The 21945-nt window shown below is 39.7% G+C and overlaps 1 protein-coding gene across 9 annotated transcripts in view; it reads left to right on the forward strand.

The window, feature by feature from the left end:
• Positions 1-20940, forward strand: part of SPIRE1 (spire type actin nucleation factor 1) — a 249298-nt gene extending 228358 nt beyond the window's left edge. For 4 of the 9 annotated variants that reach the window (XM_077492412.1, XM_077492414.1, XM_077492417.1 and 1 more), the window contains 5 exons: positions 4667-4804; positions 11005-11075; positions 11327-11354; positions 11454-11590; positions 16421-20940. In XM_077492412.1, the coding sequence (XP_077348538.1) occupies positions 4667-4804; positions 11005-11075; positions 11327-11354; positions 11454-11590; positions 16421-16679 (633 nt within the window). In that variant the 3' untranslated portion in view covers positions 16680-20940. Of the gene's footprint in view, positions 1-2363; positions 2400-4666; positions 4805-11004; positions 11076-11326; positions 11355-11453; positions 11591-16420 lie in introns of all 9 variants that reach the window. The other 5 variants (XM_077492410.1, XM_077492415.1, XM_077492413.1 and 2 more) reach the window with 2 other exon arrangements.
• Positions 20941-21945: the final 1005 nt, after the last annotated feature.

The raw sequence follows: 21945 nt of genomic DNA on the forward strand, positions 1-21945 counted from the left end.
TGCCTCTTTCATCTTCAGTTTTGATCTGGCAATCAATCTCTTCCTCCGATTTCCTCCTGGGTAGGAGTGGTACTTCAGCTGTTACCATGTGACCAGCTGCAGCATCCGCGCCTTCTTCCTGTGATTTCACAGCAGGGAAATTTGCGTGATTTCTTTTTTGCCTGCTTCAATCATGCTGCATAATGTAATAAATTTAATTCATGGCCTAAAGGACAACAAACTGATACAGCAACATCATTTTTAACCCTGCATTTAGCCATCCAGATACTCTGCTATTATTTAACATGTTCTGGGCACTATGTCTACGTACAGCCCGTTCGTTTAGACATAGTTGGATTCAGAAAATGATATTGCGTAAAGTTTGTGTAGTCCTTGAACATTATTTGATTTATTTAAAAAAAGAAACATTAGCATTTGATCTATCTGTTTCAATCCCAAACATCCCTTATTTGTCTTTTTCTGAATATTTCCTTTCCATACAATCTATGCAAATATCATCAGTATGTGTGCACTTTACAATCGGGTTTGAAGAAACCAACCTCTTCAAAAACAATATCCATAAATTAGCAGCTTGGTGTAGTACTACTTATGAGGAATTTCAACCAGTGTAGCAGTATCTGTTGCATTATGGCAGCAGATTTCTGCTGTTCAGGACAGGTTTATATTTTAATATATAAAAGTTGAAAACACAAATTTCCTCTTTATTATCCCATTTAGAAAAATGCGAATGTGAAGGAAAGATGGAAGACGGGGTACACAATTGACAATTGGTTTGCATCAGTGAACCTGGGTGCAAATCAGTATGTAGATATATTGATCCAGATATGAGGCACCCACAGGAATTTTTTAGTTGTAGCATTCAGCATGTGGGCGGTAAAATGCGCAGTTTTGATGCATTGCACGGTGTACTTTTTTCTTTACTAACTATATTTCAGTGTCACAAATCGATATTTCAATCAAGTCTACAGTGCATTTTGCTGTGGGAAAATGCAGCATGTCTGAACTATTCCATAGGGAGCCACACACACAAATCACCACTCCATTGCGATATGAACAATTGTTTTCTTAGCGTCTTTGCAGTAACCTGTATTGTATCCAGTGAGAATTAATCCAGGTCACCGTACATAGTTTGAGCCCTAAAGGTAACTTTTTAATGAGCTTTTAATGCTTTCTGTCCTATCAGTGGGTCACAGTCTTGAGAAAGCTGGGCTACACCCCACTGAATGTTTAGTGAGCATTAAGTAAATGCTACTCCTGTAAATTCCTGTGAGTGCCTTAAATCCTCAGTATCTACTTATAGATATATTTAGTAAAAGCAGTAAATACAACATAAATCACAAGATCTAGCACAATTCACATTGGCATTAGGTGAGCATGCCTTAATGTAGTATATTTTACAAAAGAAAAAAATGTAACCAACCGTAGCCATGTAAGAAATAAACAAAATTATAGAATACATTTGTTTAAAATTCAAATTTAAGTATAACTTTTTCGATATAGTTACAACTTGGACCAATGTAAGTATGCATATGTCATACCTGTGGGATCCCTGTGGAGGAGAATAATCACTGTAACAGTCTCCATTACTACAATGATTGCCAAAGTTTTCCAGGTCCTGTGCAAGTGCATGCCCTGCTGCATAGTGAACACAGGGGATGCTAACGGGGCCATTCACGGGACACATTGCCTTTTTCTCAATCAATTCAAGGTGTTCACTGATTGGCCAAGGAGGAGATTGTGTCGTCACTTTCCCACCTCTACACCTCATTCAATCAGAGAGAAAAATGCGCTCTGTGAATGGCAGCCGAGCCAAGCAAGCTGCCCCCAGCTTTCACTGTGCAGCAGGGTACCTGGAAAAAAATGCAAATGCATACTTACTTTGTTCCAAGCTGGACCATGTAACTGCAAAAAAACAGAACAAACTAATTTAGCTTAAAAATAAATGAGCCACTTTTGCTGCCATTAATATGCACATTTATAAGAAATGAATATACGCACAATATCTAAAGCTATCTGCCTTATTTGACTATTTTACTATACCTTAGTCTACATTTCCTTAAAGTGTATACATTTTCTAAAAAGCCCTAAATCATATTAAAGTTGTCTTCCCCTATTTAATGAGTGCTCTGTGTTAAGGGAGAGCTATATTCTAGAAAATAATGAAGTTGTCACTGTTGTGTCCTGATTGGTGGTCTTCGATGAAACCACACCGGTATTGTAAAGACCGTTCAATAACATTCTCATGAGCAAACTATACAGTCATTTTATCAGTGCATCCATAATCATACTTGATTTTCTCAGTTTGTATTACATCGTATGACAACACAGCGTTACATCTTATTGCATATTGTTTTTCCTGAAAGCAGGCGGCACTCCAGGTCACGGATGTACCCCATGGGGTATGTTATTTTAAGGATGTACAAATTAACCATTTCTTTTTCCAACTTTTTAACTCCTGTGGTATTGGATGGCGCCTTTTTTAGAGGTGATTACACCTGTTCTCCAGCACTATACGAGTTAATATTTAATTGGGTATATTTCCAGATAATGGAGATCTATAAATGCTAATGTTTTCCTGGTGTGTTAGTTGAATATCAGCATCACCATGTCTAATTTAAAGGCAGAACAGTAATAAAACACTTCCAGGGCACAGAGCTGAAGAAGTCATGTAGGATTTGTTTAAGAAGCCGTTTTGACCATTTGCACAGCCTTGTTCTGCCTTTCATTTAGATGTGTAAATATGATCAGCCTCTTGTCCTGATTTCCTATTCAAGGGAGAACATTTTATTCTGTGGTGACTTTGGTGTCCACACATTACTGTAACCTATTTAGGAGCCTATTTATAAAATTTGTTGTTTTTTTCATTACCTTGTTCCCTAGGTGCAGTCCATTATTTTGAATGTATATTTTCTAGAAAGGGTATCATCACAGTTCAAGTAATGTTACTGCACAGAACCGCATAGTTTTTTTTTTTTTTTTTTTTTTTTTTTAAATCACACTCCCCTTACACACACATATGCGTGCTTTCCTCGCACGTTTAGGTGTATTGTTGGTGCAGTGCTTTGGCAAGACATCTTGTTTGCTGCATCTTCAGTGCAATTTGCAGTAATACACAAATTACATTTTGATCAAGGGTTTCACCTGTAAAATGCATGCAAAACGCACCTAAAACTCACAAAATCACACTCACAAATAAACAAAACACACACATATATATATATATATATATATATATATATATATATATATATATATATATATATATATATATACACATAGGTATGAATAGAGCCTCAGTTATTTTGGAAGTTTAAGCTCAAAGCCAAAATCCCCCCCAATGGACCCATTGGGTGAGATTTACTAAAACTGGTGCACACAGAATCTGGTACAGCTGAGCATAGTAACCAATTGGCTTCCAGGTTTTATTGGAAAACTTTATTGCACAAGCTGAAGTTGGAAGCTGATTGGTTATGCTGATTGGTTATGCGCAGCTGCACTAGATACTTTGTTCACCATCTACCCAATTGGGGATCTGCTGCAAACAAAGACCAGACATTTATTTTTATTATTAATATAGATTTGTATAGCCTCCCATAAAATTTGAATTTTTTTCTTTGCAGTTGGTGAACAAGAAAGGGGTTTAAAGCACCCCTTTACCAATTCATCAGAGGCAGAGATAGCAACTTACCCTTAGATGCCCATCGTCTTTTTACAATAGTGAAACAGCAATAGGCTAATGCTTTGGGGGGGGGGACCAATTTCTTTGTGATTCTTTGTGATATGGGCTGCTATCAGCTTTTTTATTTTTATTTTTTTTGATTGGAAATTTGCACAATTGTGGCCCTCTGGCCATGGCTTGCCAGCCCATATGTCTTATGTTTGGGGGTTTGTGCTATCACATTTTTTAGTTAAAAAAAAAGAAAGACTATAGATTACAGGAGTACTTCTGATATTTAACCTAATGTAAACCCATTAATGCAGTACGCTTAGTGTAAAGGCAGCAGTGATTTTCCTCACGTTTTATAACTAGGCCTCCTAATAAAAATGCTATTGATACATTAACCTGGTCTCCTATATAAGGTGTTTACAATGCTAGTCCTCTTCTAGCCCCAAATAGCTCATGATATGTTCATTTCCCATTGTGGGAGCAGAGTAACAGTGGAAATCCAAAACTAAGAAATACCTCTTAGCACATGTTGTTGTGGCTTCTTTGAGGATCAGCATTGATAAATACTTTGCTACGATAAAATTAAATATATATTTGTTAAAGGTGCAGGTAAGTTCCATTCCACCACAGCATAAAATCCCCATATTTGATTTGCTTACTAACCCTTTCCTTTAACTGCTCTGCAATGCCCACCCCATACTATTTATTATGAATTGTATGTCTAAAACAATATATATGAAAATATTCCCCAAAAATTTTAAATGTTTTCTATTGTACTGCAGAGGAGCTATAAAGATATTCTTTCGATGATCTGTTCCATTTCATTACATACTGTTTATGTACTGAAGAACAATAGTTGGTATATACCCAGGTATTTTCAGTCAGTGCTCTCCTATATCTCTTTACTACTAACAGAGGTGCTTGGTTGAAGGTCTTCGTATCCCTTGTAGATTGATGATGATGTTGTTTGCTATGTTAATGAAGGCTGTTCAATTTCAGGAGGAGTTTTGTTATCCAGTTGAATGCCTTGCTCTCACCGTAGAAGAAGTCATGCACATACGACAAGTGCTGGTAAAAGCAGAGCTGGAAAAATATCAGCAGTATAAAGATGTCTACAATGCTCTCAAGAAAGGAAAGGTAAAATCTGTTAAAATTATAGAAACATTACAGCTTACTTTAACGTTTCTTTTGTCAACTTTCTAAAAAGGTTTAATTTGGTAAAGAATAGTGACTACGGTAGAAGGCCCAGTCCATTGCACATGGGCATCTTCTTGCTAATGCTAGACTGAAAGAGCGGCACTGGTGTATGCCTAAAGTGTAAGTTGAGCTTTTCAAAAGAAAGAACACTATGCTGTCCCATATGGGTCTCTTCTGCTGCCTATGATGACCTCAGCAGCTGCGATAGGAGATGGCGCCAAAAGGAACAGGACAGTGCTCCCTTCCATGTCACTCGGGAGATTGGTCCCAACGGCTGCTCGATCCCTACAATAATTCTGGATGGAGCCATCAGTAGCTGCTGATGATTTTAAGAAGCTTCTTCAAAATGTGGTTGTGGACTACATTGTTTGAACACGGAGCCCTGATTGTTAGGAAAGGCTTAGCACACTTGGCACACTATGCTGCTGTAGCCATATGGGACAGCATTATATCCTTTTTTATGTTTATTTTTTTTGTAAAGCGGAACATACCCAAGGTTTTCTAAATTTATTTTTTGTTTTATAAATTCTGTTTTTATTCAAGTTTATAACAAAAGGCAGCGCAATAAACCACTGCAAGACAAAAAAAAAAGCATTCAAAGAAAAGAGAAAATTTTTTACAACTTGAATATAGCTCCACAATTACTGCCTAAGCAGGGTGCTTCAACTACCAATTGGGGGGGGGGGAGTAGCATAGATGCCCTGTGTTAGGATATAATTAGAAAGCGTCAGTGAATTAAATGCTTTTTAAAACTACATACAGACCGCTCATTAAAATCCAGGTAGAAGGGTTAAAGGTTTAGGTATTTGTAACAAGCAAAGGTCATAGTATATGTATAGTCAAAACCTTTCTTTTTTTTAAGTTTGAGTAGGGAAGGACTAAAACCCTGTTTTTTTTTTTTTGTTTTTTTTTTGTTTTTTTGCGGTATGTGCACTGTTGGAAGATTTCCCTTTACTTCCTGTCCAGGAAACACAACCATAAATGAAAATAAATCTTTGCAAAGTGAGAAACCTGAACCGATTGGTTCCCCAATGGACGATTTCCCTCACCTCTTGTTATAAGGACAAATGTAAAATTGTGGGTTTCCTATCACACTCTGACAATGGTTACTAGGGTGTCCTATTCCATACTTTCTCTATCCAAAACGAACAAAGAAAAGTTTTGGCTATACAAATATTTTAAATGAATGAGTGTACAAGGCTTTACTGAAAGTAAGTGGCAATAACTTGTTTATTTCCTGTGTTAACTAGAGTTACCCAATAACAGGAATAACAAGATAACTTAGACTTAGTGTTACTAAACTCGAGACCCTGCATTCACTATATCTGGTCTCCTACAGTACACAGAACATGGAAATGCAGTTATTTTATTAAAAATAAACTGAAAAATAAATTTTCTCATCAGCAGTATATAGCAGTCTTGTGACTTCTATCAGTGTCTGGTTAATGCTAGTAGGAAGAGTTTTCCTTCAGCTTTGACTGCCTTATGAGGCTGCAGGACACCTGACCCTCTGGACAGCGCTGATTGGCCCTGTGCCGATCACATGCACCCTCCCAAAACAAAAAAAAACTCTGCACATGCTCAGTTTAGTGTGTAATGCTAGAGTGCCCCCAATGCTCTGTACTATTAGGAGATGGATTGGGGAATGTGGAAGTAGGGGTGCATCAGAAAAGACAGGATCAAACTGCCTTTTTATACAACGTGCAGGAATAACCTCTTGCATTGCCTTGAAAAAAATATTCATACTCTTAGAAATTTTCCACATTTTGTCTTGTTGCAACCAAAATGTCAATTTTTTTTTTATTGGGATTTTTTTTGTGATAGACCAACACAAAATGGCACATAATTGTGAAGTGGAAGGAAAATTGTTTTGCAAATTTTTTTTAACAAATATGTGAAAAGTGTGGTGTGCATTTGTATTCAGCCCCCTTTACTCTGATACTCCTAACTAAAATCTAGTGGAACCAATTGCCTTCAGAAGTCAACTAATTAGTAAAGAGAGTCCACCTGTGTGTAATTTAATCTCAGTATAAATACAGCTTTTCTGTGAAGCCCTCAGAGGTTTGTTAGAGAACCTTAGTTAACAAACAGCACCATGAAGGCCAAGGAACACACCAGACAGGTCAGTGATAAAGCTGTGGAGAAGTTTAAAGCAGGGTTAGGTTATAAAAAAATATCCCAAACTTTGAACATCTCACGGAGCACTGTTCAAGCCATCATCTGAAAATGGAAAGAGTATAGCACAACTACAAACCTACCAAGACATGGCTGTCCACCTAAACTGACAGACAGGGCAAGGAGAGCATGAGAGCATTAATCAGAGAAGTGGGCAAGAGGCCCATGGTAATTCAGGATGAGCTACAGAGATCCACAGCTCAGGTGGGAGATTCTGTCCACAGGACAACTGCTAGTCATGCACTCCACAAATCTGGCCTTTATGGAAAGAGTGGCAAGAAGCCTTTGTTGAAAGAAAGCCATAAGAAATCCCATTTGCAGTTTGCAAGAAGCCATGTGGGGGACACATCAAACATGTGGAAGAAGGTGAAAACTGAACTTTTTGGCCTAAAAGTTGAATGCTATATGTGGTGGAAAACTAACACTACACATGACCCTGAACACACCATCCCCACCGTGAAACATGGAGGTGGCAGCCTAATGTTGTGGGGATGCTTTTCTTCAGCAGGGACAGGGAAGCTGGCTAGAGTTAATGGTAATAAGGATGGAGCCAAATATAGGGGAATCTTAGAAGAAAACCTGTTGGCGTCGGCAAAAGACTTGAGACTGGGGTGGAGGTTCCCCTTCCAGCAGGACAATGACCCTAAACATACAGCCAGAGCTACAAATGGTATGGTTTAGATCAAAGCATATTCATGTGTTAGAATGGCCCAGTCAAAGTCCAAACCTAAATCCAATTGAGAATCTGTGGCAAGACTTGAAAATTTCTGTTCATAGGCGCTCACTATCCAATCTGACAGTGCTTTAGCAATTTTGCACAGAACAATGGGCAAAAATTTCACTCTAGATGTGCAAAGCCTGGTAGAGACATACCCAAAAAGACTTAAGGCTGTATTTGCAGCGAAACCCATTTATCATGTTCCTTCCACTTCACAATTATGTGCCACTTTTGTGTTGGTCTAGCACATAAAATCCCAATAAAATACATTTACATTTTTGGTTGTAACATGACAAACTGGAAAATTTCAAGGGGTATGAATGCTTTTTCAAAGCACTGTAGGTTCCACAGTGAGTATAGCAAACATGCTTTACTGCATATGCAGACTGATTTTACTGTTGTGGGTTTAGTAACACATTAAGTAACATCAGAATCATTCATTATTTGATTTATTTATTATTCTTAACAATTTTCCTTGAAGTCACTGTTGCCTCCTAAGAAAAAAGAACTTTTATTAAAACTGTAATAAAAACAATTACAAATACTCTATATACAGGTGATATTCGAAAAATTAGAATATCCTGCAAAAGTTCATTTATTTCACTAATGCAACTTAAAAGGTGAAACTAAATTATGAGATAGACTCATTACATGCAAAGCAAGATAGTTCAAGCCGTGTTTTGTCATAATTGTGATGATTATGGCTTACAGCTCATGAAAACCCCAAATGCACAATCTCAGAAAATTAGAATATTACATACAATCAATTAAACAAGGATTGTACATAGAACAATATCGGACCTCCTGAAAAGTATAAGCGTGCATGTGTACTCAGTACTTGGTTGGGGCCCCTTTTGTGGAAATTACTGCCTCAATGCGGCGTGGCATGGATGCTCTCAGCCTGTGGCACTGCTGAGGTGTTTTGGAAGGCCAGAATGCTTCAGTAGCATTTTTCGGTCTCATGTCTCTCATTTTTCTCTTGGCAATGCCCCATAGATTCTCTGTGGGGTTCAGGCCAGGCAAGTTTGGCCAATTAAGTACAGTAATCCCATGGTCAATGAACCAGGTTTTGGTGCTTTTGGCAGTGTGGGCAGGTGCCAAGTCCTGCTGGAAAATGAAGTCCACATCTCCATAGAGCTTGTCTGCAGAAGGAAGCACGAAGTGCTCCAAAATCTCCTGGTAGATGGCTGCGTTGACCCTGGACTTAATGAAGCACAGTGGACCAACACCAGCAGATGACATGGCTCTCCAAATCAACACAGACTGTGGAAACTTCACACTGGACTTCAAGCATCTTGCAGTTTGTGCCTCTCCATTCTTCCTCCATACTCTGGGTCTGTGGTTTGCAAATGAGATGCAAAATTTGCTCTCATCAGAAAAGAGGACTTTGGACCACTGAGCAACAGACCAGGTCTGTTTTTCTTTAGCTCAGGTAGCTCATTGTTGTTCAGGAATGGTTTGACAAGAGGACTATGACGTTTGAAGCCCATGTCCAGGATCCGTCTGTGTGTGGTGGCTCTTGATGCACTGACTCCAGCCTCAGTCCACTCCTTGTGAAAGTCCCCAAGACTTTTGAATAGCCTTTTCCTGACAATGCTCTCCAGGCTGCAGTCATCCTTGTTGCTTGTGCACCTTTTTCTTCCACACTTTTTCCTTCCACATAACTTTCTTTTAATGTGCTTTGGTACAGCACTTTGGGAACATCCAACTTCTTTTGCAATTACATTTTGAGGCTTTCCCTCCTTATGAAGGGTGTCAATGATGGTTTTCTGCACAACTGTCGGGTCAGCAGTCTTTCCCATGATTGAGATTCCTCCTGAACCAGACTGAGAGACCATTTAAAGGCTAATGAACCATTTTCAGGTGTTATGGCGTAATTAGCTGATTAGAGTGGGACAGTTTGAGTCTAGAATATTGTACCTTTTCACAATATTAAAATTTTCTGAGATTGTGGATTTGGGGTTTTCATGAGCTGTAAGCCATAATCATCACAATTATGACTAATCACGACTTGAACTATCTTCTTTTGCATGTAATGAGTCCATCCCATATATTAGTTTTACCTTTTACGTTGCATTCGTGAAATAAATTAACTTTTGCACGAGATTCAAATTTTTTGAGTATCACCTGCAAGCTGCAAATACCTTATTGGTGTTTATTGAATGCTGCCCAAGGAAGATGTAGCCGTCGCTCAATAATTTATAATCTGCAAAAGAGGAACATAGAAAACACAAATGATTGGCAATTCCACAACATCTGTTTCTGGTTGTACACTTATGAAAAGCTCACAATGATTCATCTCTTTGGGGTGATTTGACCATTTACACGTTTGTATGGATCAAGAAGGCAGTTTTTTGGGATAAACTTGTTTGCATGTTTTTCTTTATTATGTAACCTGAAGTCTCTATATTATTGAACATGGATGGTTGTTTTATAATTGTGTAATAGCTCACAAGGGAGCTAATTAAACTTTTAGTTTAAAACTTGCAATGACTTGTTTATTGCAAACACAAGCAATGTAATAACTGTGTACATAGGCAAGGCATACAATCTACTGAATTTAGATAAAACTGTACAGAAATGGGATGGTGTGTCTGTTAGATTTCTGCTCTACTCTGACTGTTTCAAGAGGCACTCTCAGGTTGAGGGTAAAGAGAAAATTAGGTTATTTCTGAGCAAGCTGATACAATAAGAATATTTTATGTTGCCTTGTGATTTTACAATGCAGGGCACAGCAACAGGTTATCTTAACTGCTGTCCTGCAAAAGGAGCACACATTTCGTTTGCTGCCATACTTCTTCAGTTGGATGTGACTGGAATCTCACTTCGGGTTTCCTGTCTTCGTTTTTGGCATCTGGGGAGCAGATAGTAGAATATGTTGCTTTGGCCAACATAGGTAAAGCACAGGTACCCTCTACCCCCGCCCATCTGGTCTGTCCTGGAAGTGCCAGTGGGGACTGGGGGGTAGGGATGGTGTCCAGCGTTAGTTTACCTTGTTCCAATTTTTCTGAACTAACCCTTTAAGTATGATTTGAAATGTATTTTTCCCTGAGATACCTATGATAGTAGACATGGAATATGCAATCATATCCACATATGATAACTAACTCAGTGGGAAAGTAATAGATGCAACTATTTTATCAGCATAAGCATCCTATATTGTTGGCTAAGACATGCAACAGAGAAAATGTGCAATTCTGCATATACAATTGTGTTTTTATCATGTACACTCTTCTCTTTTGTACAGCTTTGTTTATGTTGTCGGACCAAGAGATTTTCCTTGTTCACCTGGTCTTACACATGCCAGTTCTGCAAACGGTAAATACCTGTCTGTAATGTGCATTTGAGTTAAAAAAAAATGTATTGCCATGTATTGTGTAATAGATCAGAAAATGTACCAGATTTACTCTAGAAAGAAGTGCTTTTCTGTCTGCCTCTTATAACGTGTTTCCATTTTTGTGAGTAGTATTTTGTTTGTGTAGTGGAAGGTTCTTGTGAGTTTAAAAGTCTTTGTAGAAATGACAGTTCTAGAATATTAGTAATGTGATTCTGTGTTGGTTTCTTCATAGGCCTGTGTGTTCACAGTGCTGCAAAAAGGTAAGCTGGAAGTACAGAACCAGTAAACATTACAGCTGATATCCCATGTTCATTTATACTGTATTGACACATACTTTGTATATGAATCTTTCATAACAGATGAGATTACCTTCCAAGCCATATTCCACACTCCCCATCTTTTCACTGGGACCTTCTACCTTGCAGAGAGGGGAGAGTTTCCTTAGGCCTGAGAAGCCCTCCACCAGTCATCATCGACCACCTCGGAGCTTACCCAAGTAAGCCATGTAGAAAAATGTACATTTTTGTGTCGTGTTTTGTTTTTTTCAGTTAGTTTAAATAATTACTGTACTTTTACTATTAATCCTGTGTTAAAACATACCCCTGTAGCCCCTTTAAAAATGTACACTTACTAAAGCTATATGTTTAGACTGGTGAGGAAGACACTTCCGACCACTACTAGAGATTTTTGTGGGGATTGGTAGCTCTCCGTTGAGCTGAATATGTAACATTCCCTTCCTGTGTGATTACCTGAGCAGAGCACCTTTCACACACTTCTATTTAAGAGGTTTTGAGTTTTTAGAAATATATTAGAAGCGTTTTGCAGCTTCAGACATTTTTGTTTAGCCAATAGGAGGTGGAGGAGCTTAGGGGTGGAGAGCTGCTGTTTAAGCAGAAAATGTACAACAAAACACTCGTAAGACACTCATTTTGCACACTTTCAGGCATCCGCATTGAAGTCTATGGTGTCCAATCTGCCAAAAAAGAAGCTTATGTACTTTTTTTGAGCGGCAGGCATTTTGATTTAGGCGACAGAATGCTCCGATGTGAACAGGGGCCATTGAAATAAATGCCATTTGGCTTCTTGAGCATTTCAGAGCTACAAGCTTCAAGCAGAAAATGGTGGGAATCGGGCCTTAAAGAAATTAAAGTGAAGTTCCACCCAAAAATGGAACTTCGGCTTTAAGCACTCCTCGCCCCCTTACATGCCACATTTGGCATGTCATTTTGGGGGGGGGGGGGGGGTGGGGGCTTTATTAGGCGAGGGACTTCCTGTCCCACTTCCCCCTTCTGCTCAGGGACCTCCCTCTAGACAATCTTCTGGGAAACGTGACAGGTCCCAGGAGATCGCCTGTCCACTCCGAGAGCGCAGCGCAAGTCGCGCATACGGCGTGCGTGCCCAGCCATGAAGCCAGAAGCTGTCACGGCAGGGTGCCCATAGTGGCAATGGAGGCGCCGGCGGAAAGTGTAGTGACACCCTGTTCAGCCGCATCGCTGGACCATGGATCAGGTAAGTGTCTGTTTATTAAAAGTCAGCAACTACACTTTTTTTAGCTGCTGACTTTTAATTAACATAAAAAGCCTGGAACTCCCCTTTAAGTCTTAAAAGCTTCAACAAGTGGAGTTTACATTATTAACTGAGGCTGCTTATTGTTACAAAGTGCCACTTTCTTTGCCTTGCAGCTGCAGCTTGTACAAACACCTTCAGAGCATAAAGCATGGACAATGTCTAAATCCTGTTCTGTCCAGCATCTAACAGTTTAGTGTTTGGTCTTTGCCCCCCTTTGACCATTGATAAATAGAAGCACTCGGAAATGGATGTGTGTGAGGTTATGTGTTCATTTGTTGTAATTGTGCAGCTAAACTTCTCATGGATAGCCAGCCCATGTGTGTGATTGTTTACTTTGTATTTTCTTTTTGTCAGAATAAAAATGTAAGCCCAGTGTCAGACTGTAGGCAGGGTTGCCAACTTTGTTGGTATTTTACCAGTCTGGCTGGTAAAAATTTATATTTTTGGCAGCATTATAAATAGAATGTGGACTATAAGGCTGGTATTTTTATTGTTATAAAATTTCCTTTCAACCCGACACTTCTCTGATAGGCAGAATGCAAGTAAATAATAAAATTAACAAGTACATTTTAAATTTCAATAATATATGTAAGTAAATTCAGGTTTTTACAAATGGCTATTGGTAAGTGTTTCTATTACCACTATAAATGTAAAAGTACAGGCAGAAGGAGGACTGACCATGTTTATATTTGCTTAGTGATCGAGACTGCTAAATATATTCTTTATACTTGAAGCACCTAGTGGGGTTGGTAGATATACATACAAAATATTTTGTTGCAGCATCCAGCCCAACACAATTCTAAAAAAATATGATTTTTTTATTTTGCCTCCTTTTTTGGGGGGGGGGCAGGGGATTATAATGTAAAAATGTGTTTACAGTTAGCAAACGCATGTGACCGACAAAAAATTTGACCGTGTCTCTATATTGGACTTTTAGCAGTTTTATCTTCCCAGTTTCATATCCCACTCTTCACAATCACACCTTATTCATGTCTTCAGTTTACGGAGGCACCTATATTTGTGAGCAACTATTCTCAAGGCTAAAGCACATGAAGGGCAACATTAGAACTAAAATATCTGATGAGCAACTTGAGAATTGCCACTACATCCATTGAAACTAGATCTTGATGTGTTTACAAAAACGGGGTCAAATATACACACTAGTTTTATGTTGCCCATTCTTCATTTTTTTTTTTTTGTATATAAAAGTAAGTTTCATGCCTCAGATAGGTACATTATCTGGATCTGTGATTGTTAACTTTTAGATCTGCCTGACTTTTTCTGCTCGTCGGCTATCCTTATTGTTAGTGTATTTTATGTGTGGCCCAAGACAATGCCTCTTCTTCTAGCGTGGCTCAGGAAGGTCAAAAGGTTGGACACCCCTCGGGTTAGAACATCTGTCACATTTCTAATGTATTTGCAAAGAAAACAAAGTTAGAGCTTATCAAACAGGGAACGTATTCCCAATTTGGTAGGTTGCTGTTAAGGGAAACTAGTACCTGTAACAGGTTAGCGGTCACCTGTGCCCCTAATAGACACAGAGTCACTTACACATAGGAGGGGTCAGGGGAGTTGGACAAGGATATTCCAGTGCTCTCCAAGGTAAGCTGGGTTCTACAAGCCCGCTGCCCGAAGTGACTCCCGTCACAGTACCAACATAAATATCCAGGCTGTCCCTGCTGATCTGAACACTAGCTTTCTGGACATCATACTCTTCATTTCTAATGTGATGTTGGGGAATATTCCCCTTACTACTTGTACTAGGTACAGTAATCAATAATGCACATTTACCTAAAGTATAACCAAAGGCAAAACTTTTTTTTTTTTTTAGTTTTGGATTGAGGGGAGATGGATTGGAACAGTTTTTATTGCTGTCTGTGCCCCTGTTGGGGTGATTCACCCCCTCTATTTTCCCAGTTTACTGTTATTAAAAGTGAAAATGAAACTTACATATTTCGGGTTGTCCATAGAAAAGCAAAAGGGGAAATAATCCAATAGGGACACTTGTTCTGGTAACCTGGGGGTCCCCAAGAGATTCCTTAAAGAGGAAGTAAACCCTGATGTTTGTCTCCCTGCAAAGATAAAGCATAATAGACTACTATGCATCGCATAGTAGCCCATTATGTGTCACTTACCTGACGCAGGAGCCAGCGATGTCACCGCTGTCCCCTGTAGTCCGGAGCATCCATCTTCTTCCGGGTATCGCTGCTCCGGCCACTCACAGCGCCGGAGCAGCGATGACATCATGCGCACGAGAGCCACTACTAACGGCATATCGCCCATTAGTAGCGGCATGCTGCTAACAGCAATAATGCGCCGTAGACAGCTGTCACTATCTTTTAGTAAATATCTCCTAAACCGTGTTGGTTTAGGAGATATTTCTGGGACCTACAGGTAAGCCTTAATCTAGGCTTACCTGTAGGTCAAAGTGGTTTGTAAGGGTTTACAACCACTTTAACCACTTCAATACCAGGCCTATTCTGTCACTTCTACATGTAAAAATCATCATTTTTTTGCTAGAAATTTACTCAGAACCCCCAAATATTATATATGTTTTTTTTTTTGAAAACACCCTAGGGAATAAAATGCCAGTCATTGCAACTTTTTATCTTGCACGGTATTTGCCCAATCATTATTCAAACGCCTTTTTTTTTTAAAAAAAAACAGTTTCATAAATAAAAAAATAACAAAACCGTAACATTAGCCCAATTTTTTGTCTAATGTGAAAATGATGTTACGCAGAGTAAATGGATATGTAACATGTCGAGCTTTAAAATTGCGCACACTCGTGGAATGGCGCCAAACTTCGGTACTTAAAAATCTCCATACGCAACGTTTTGAACATTTTTACAGGTTACCAGTTTAGAGTTACAGAGGAGGTCTAGTGCAAGAATTGTGGCACATGCCCTAACGCACACGGCAATACCTCACGTGTGTGGTTTGAACAGGCGTTTACATATGTGGGCGGGACTTACATGTGCGTTCACTTCTGAATTCGAGCTACCGGGGACAGGGGTGTTTTTTTAAAAAAAAAATTGTTTGTTTTTTTACTTAATTTTTTGTTTTGTTTTTTACACAATTTTTTTTTTAATCACTTTTATCCTTATTACAAGGAATGTAAACATCCCTTGTAATGGGAATATATTGTGACAGGTCCTCTTTATGGAGAGATTCGGGGTCAATAATACCCCACATCTCCCCTCCAGGCTGGAAAGCATGAAGCGCCTGGGCCTCCGATGGTCATAGAGATGATTGATGGCCATCTGGTCACCGGAAATCTCCATCGTCGTCAAACGATGCCGGCTGATTCTTTCTCCGGGCCCCAGATGGCACGAGAGAGCCTGGAAAAGCACTTGATGGCGGCGGGAGGGGGGACGTGCCCTCCCATCGCCTGTAAGAATGATCAAGCGGTGGAACTACCGCTATGATCATTCTTATCGTGCACAGAATCGCCAGCTTGAAAGAATGATATCTGAATGATGCCTGTAGCTACAGGCATCATTCAGATATCCCCTCACAAACTCAAGGACATCATATGACGCCCTAAGGTATTGAAGTGGTTACATTTGCAGAGATTTCCTCTCGCTTCCATTTTGTAATTGGGACAGGAAGTGAAGGTAAATCTTCCCAATGAGACAACAATGGCAAAACATTTTTTTACATAGGTTATAATCCTCCTTTATGCTATCCAATGTGAAGAAAAAATGTTTGCCTATAGTTCTACCTTAATCTTACTATGTCCGTCTGTTCTGCATAGGTTGGGGTCCAAGTCTAAATCCGTGGACAAGTCAGATGATGACCTCCAGTTTCCAAAAGAGCTCATGGAAGATTGGAGCACCATGGAGGTGTGTGTGGACTGTAAGAAATTTATCTCGGATATCATTAGCTCCAGCCGCCGCAGCCTGACACTGGCTAACAAACGAGCCCGGTTAAAAAGAAAGACGCAGTCGTTCTACCTGTCATCCACGGGGACACATGAATACCGGCCGACTGAGAGAACGATAAATGAGATCTGACTCTCGTGCCTTTTTAACATGTTTTATTTTTCTTTAATCTGCTTCGGTGTAATGAATAATCAGGCTGTTGCTATTTTATTTTTTTAAGAGTTCAAGCAAGCTTGAATTCTGCAAAAATAGCACACACCCTTTATTTTTTAATGTGCTCTAAAACAGGCTGCATACACACAAGCTGTCCCAGATGCAGCATTTCCTTTTGCACTGGAAGAATGCAACTTTTGCCTTTTTTTTATCTGTTTGTAATGAGACTATATTACATGGACTCAGCTGGAGATCAGAATGTTCTACCTGCAAGAGATACCCATGAGGGTAAAGCTGGCACTGTTACCTCACAGAGTGCATATCCCCTGGCTCTGCTGAACAAAGGAGCAATGTCTTATTTTTACATCATGTCTACATTCCTGTTTGTAATTTTCATTATCTAGATTTACAATCTCTTCATTAGCTGTCGCCAAAACGACATAGGACGCTGCCTTGGTGTGGTGGAACTACTTAAGACAGTAGCAGCTCTGCTGAGATAGTGTCCTATCAGGTATATAGTTGTATGACGCAGTATGGTGCTGGAAACTTCTGTCCCCATATAAATAATCAGAAGTGACTAGCTAGAGATTCATTGCACTTTTATTTCTTCCTCAGTGCCAAATTATGTCTTCCCAAACCAAATAATGTTCCATCTGTTTTTTTATGTGTCAAAGCTTGTAGATCCTCCCACTAGTTTTGTGGATTTAGTGTAAAAACGGGTGTTGGACAAAACGCGTGAATGAGGATCTGTTTTTAAAAACTGGCTACTGACGAGGAAAAGCAAATATGGTACAGTCTCAAATGTTTTGTGCTGGCTTCATTAGGCAGTCTGTAGTTGACCTATTAGTGTTTATATGTCCATTAAAGTGTATCTCCCGTCTGCTGGAGGCAACAGTCTTGTAGGCAGGACCAGTCTTTCTATGTAAAGTATTACTCAGTTTAGGAACTCTTGATCTTGCTGTGGCATTGATCACATACCAGACGTGTAAGAACAGCTATAACAGGTCACACTGGTAACATGGTGCTTAGGGGCTAGTGGGGCTTTGTCACTCAGCTAGGACTTTTTTGGGCCCATTTTTTTCCCTGTACTTTGTCACCCTTTGTACTGTGTTCTCCTTAAAGAGGAAATATTTGTCAGTGTATCTCTTCCAGGTGGTGTCCACCTCAGCATAACTATTCTTCTATCATCAACGTAAACCTGTCATTAGAATCTTTTAGGGAAAAGTAACAGTATCCATGACAGATATCTAATTCCTTGTGCTCCTCTATTGCCCAGTTTGAGGATCATGGCCTTGTAAAGTGCCTGGTACTTCTGGATAAAGGGGTGCATGTGACTCTCTCCCCTATTTCATTTGATGCAGTGTGTGACACCTGTGCAGCCAGTCATAAGGCACAGGCATTGTCATGTCAAGTTATAGGAACGTAGTCATTTGCCCTTTATATGCTCATTGTTTATGGGACTTTCTACCCAGAACCCAGGGGAAGATATCAATAGCAGAGGAGGTGGGCTGTCAAAAGGAACCTGCTACGTTGCTCTGAATAGACAAAGTAACTGGTTCTCTTTAAAGTATCACTAAACCCACATCATAAAAAACGATGAATCAATGCTGTTACTTGCTGTTCATACTCACTCAATCACTATGAGATTAGTTTTCTGTATTATGCAAAAAATCTGGTTTATCCTGCTGCTCTCTATCTTTTCCTTCTGTCCATGTCCCCAATTCAGCCAGGTGTTTAGCAGCTGCTAAGGCAATTCTGCACATGCTCAGTTTTTATGCTGAGCATTTCTTCCCTATGACATCTGAGGCAGTGCATGTGATTATAGAGTCACACATGGTAAATGACATCCCACTCCCTCCTCCTCCTTAATGCCCGCTAACCAGCTAAGCACAATGAGGGTGGGATATGACCTTTAGATTGATGGAGGCTTCACCTCCCTGTTATTCTAAAGGCCCATACACACGATCAGACTTTGACAACAAACATGCAAATTAGCTGTTTTGGAGCAACATCCGACCATGTGTACGCTCCATCGGACAAACTTTTTTGGTTTTCATCAGACTTTTGTTGGCTGTGCGAACGGACAAACTTTCTGGCAACAAAAGTCCAATGGAGCAAAGTCTGATCGTGTGTACAGAAAACCATAGGACTTTTGTACAAAGTACAAACGGGCATGCTCAGAACCAATGCAAAAGATCAGACAACAATACAAAAGTTGACCAAAGATGGTGGTAAAATGCAGAAAAACCTCGTGATTTGGTGAAAGTTGGCTGAAAAAGTCCTGCTGTGTGTATGCAGTACAAGTTCAGGGCCGACGCCCTTTGTACAAAAATCCAAGGGAAAGTTTGTACAAAGTCCTATCGTGTGTATGAGGCTTTAGACACAGGCTGGAGAGGCGTGACGCATCCTGTGTCTGTCAGAAATCAGTCCACATCATGTTATTGCCAAAAATAATAAACAATTGACTTCAAATATATATTTGTTTGACACGTTAAAACCATTTATTGATATTAATAATTTTTACTCCATATTCCAAATTTTAAATAAAATATTACATTTTAAACGTGACCAGCAGCCGAAGACTAGACGCTCCTCCTGCTTATATTTCCCTGCAGACAGGCTGGGAAAGATCTGGCTCATGTGACAGCTCTATATCAATTAGGAAAAAGGTATTTTTTTAAAATAAAATTAATTACAGTACCATCATCCATTTACAGAAATAGAAGGGGCAATGTAAATTAAAGAGACACTCCAAGCTCCCCCCACAATTACTGTGGCTGCTGAATTTTAATATTAGGGCACTTACCTGTCCAGGAATTCAGTGGTGTCCTTACACAGCCGGATTCCTACTTTGCTGCACTTTGGGAGTGGGCCAGCAGGGGGAAGGGGGTGGTGAACTGAGCCAGAAGTGGGAACGGGTACCTGTCAAAACCGGGTACCTGCTCCCCACCAAAAGGTACCAAATGTGGCAGCGGAGGCGGGGGGGAGGCAGACAGTCGGAGCTTCCCCTTGGTATCACATAAAGTCAAAAGAGGAACAACAAACAGAGAGAACACACCTATTGCAAGGCCTCTTGAAGAATACATGTCCAGGCAGGGTGGCAATTGCGGCAAACACTAAAGGGGGTATTAATGTAGGGACATAAATATGTTCCTACACATTTACTGTGCTCTATGACTACAAGGCGTGTACACTTGTCGGAGTGATGCCACAGTGTTTTCATTTTTTTTTTTTTTTTTTTACAAAATAGGCTGAACGTTTTTACTGTCTACAAAACTGGTTGCCTCTGTGACGACAGATCATTTTAAAGTGTAGAAGCCGTGTCATAACATTATGGTAAAATGTGTGATACTTACACTAGTGCAATACAAATAATTGTACAGGTTTCATACTAGCCGCAAAGCAGGTCATTAATGTACATATTTCATTTAACAAAAGTTCAGTTTCTTTGACATTTAGTGAGATCATTTCTATACTGTACAGTATCTACAGTAGCTACTCAGAACATGACTATTGGACTTTGCTATACACAGGGAACGGCGGACTGTAGCAATATTCCAGTGATGTCTTTGTCGCCTCTTGACACCTTCCTGTCTGTCAGTCTGGAGGAGCTCCTTTTTTTTGTAAATACTTGTACTATATTTATTAATAATTGGGATGATTTCTTATAATTACAAGCAGGAAGATTTGACACTGGAGGAAAGGTATATTTATATGTACATTGACCGTAATATAATGTCAGGTTTGCGCTTTCTGTTAGACATGCTAGGATTTTTTGCATAGATGTGTTTTTATGTTAAAACTGCAAGTATAGTTCATTCCTAATAATTTTATTTAATGCATTTGTTTTCTAGTTGTTGGATCATTGTAAACACCATGTGGTGTAAACTGTAACCATATGTGACCAGTGTTGCTATGATTTCTTGCTTGCTTTTTAACGGTTACGTGAGGCACTTTACCTCCGATAGTCAACAAGCTGCGGAAATCATTTGACATTGCCTTTGGCACTCTAGCAAGTTTTTTTTCCTGTAGAAGATGAAGTCTAAAACCAGCTGGGGTGCCAGAGGTTGCCTACCCTTACCATGTGCTCTTATGGTGACTCAAGCCTACATCGATTGTAGTTATGAACCTCAACCCATCAACTGCTCCGTTACTTGTTATCTTGTTACCCTGTAGATTTCTCCACAGCAGCTGCCATGCTTCTGTGAGAACAATAAACATGCCTTGAAATTTTACCATAGCATCTGTGTATTGTAATTTCATTTCTACTCGGTATATTCATTGTTTGTTCTTCATAATAGCTATTATAAATCACTTTCTCAGTTCCGGATAACCCGCTTTTTTTTTTTTTTTTGCAGCTTCTCTTCAAAGGATAGGTTAACTTTTCCAGAAAAATAATAATAAATGCATATATTTTTGTAGAGAAAATGTTTTTTTCCTGTAGGAGCCTGAAAAGCATTGCAGCCATGATCGGGGGCACAGGGTCAGGCTTTTTCAGACAAGCCCTGCAGCTTTCTGCCCATACCTTCATATTTGAAAGCTGCAGGGTTTTTTAAACGAACTACAAGAGCCCTCATTAATGCCCTCCCAGTTCATTCAGAACTTCAAGCTGTCATCCATGGTGGATGAGGGTACTTGTAGTTCATTCATTCACAAGAAACTGTGAATGAATGATGTGGCTGTGTGGGTGAACCCCCACGTGGCCGTCCACTTTTAAAAAAGGGGAGAAGATTTCACTGTCACACTGAGGGGGGGAACTGGAGGTAGGAGCTAGAACATGTTACATGTTCCACTCTAAATATAGGCGTAACATGTTCCAAAAGGTGAACCTTAAAAGTGGTTGTAAAGGCAGAATATTTTTTATCTTAATGCACTCTGTGTGCAGCAGCTCGCCTAATACTTAACTGAGCCCCATTTCTATCCAGCAATGTGCACGAGTGCCTCAGCCATCCGAAACTCTCCCTTCTGATACACAGTAGCGAAGCCATTATTCTTATTATTTATTATTATTCAGGATTTATATAGCACCAACAATTTACGCAGTGCCATTGGCTACCGCTGCTGTCAATCAAAGTCAGTTAACCAATCGGGAGAGAGAGTGGGTGAGCCGAACCACGGCTCCGTGCCTGAACACACATGAAGCCTCGGCTCGGGTGCCCCCATAGCAAGCTGCTTGCTGTGGGATCACTCAACAGGAGGGAGGGGCTAGGAGCACCAAAGCAGGACCCGTGAAGAAGAGGATCTG

The sequence above is a fragment of the Lithobates pipiens genome, unplaced genomic scaffold (assembly GCF_037356315.1).
Source record: "Lithobates pipiens isolate NorthernLeopardFrog02 unplaced genomic scaffold, aLitPip1_a1.2 Scaffold_19, whole genome shotgun sequence".
Classification (NCBI taxonomy): domain Eukaryota; kingdom Metazoa; phylum Chordata; class Amphibia; order Anura; family Ranidae; genus Lithobates; species Lithobates pipiens.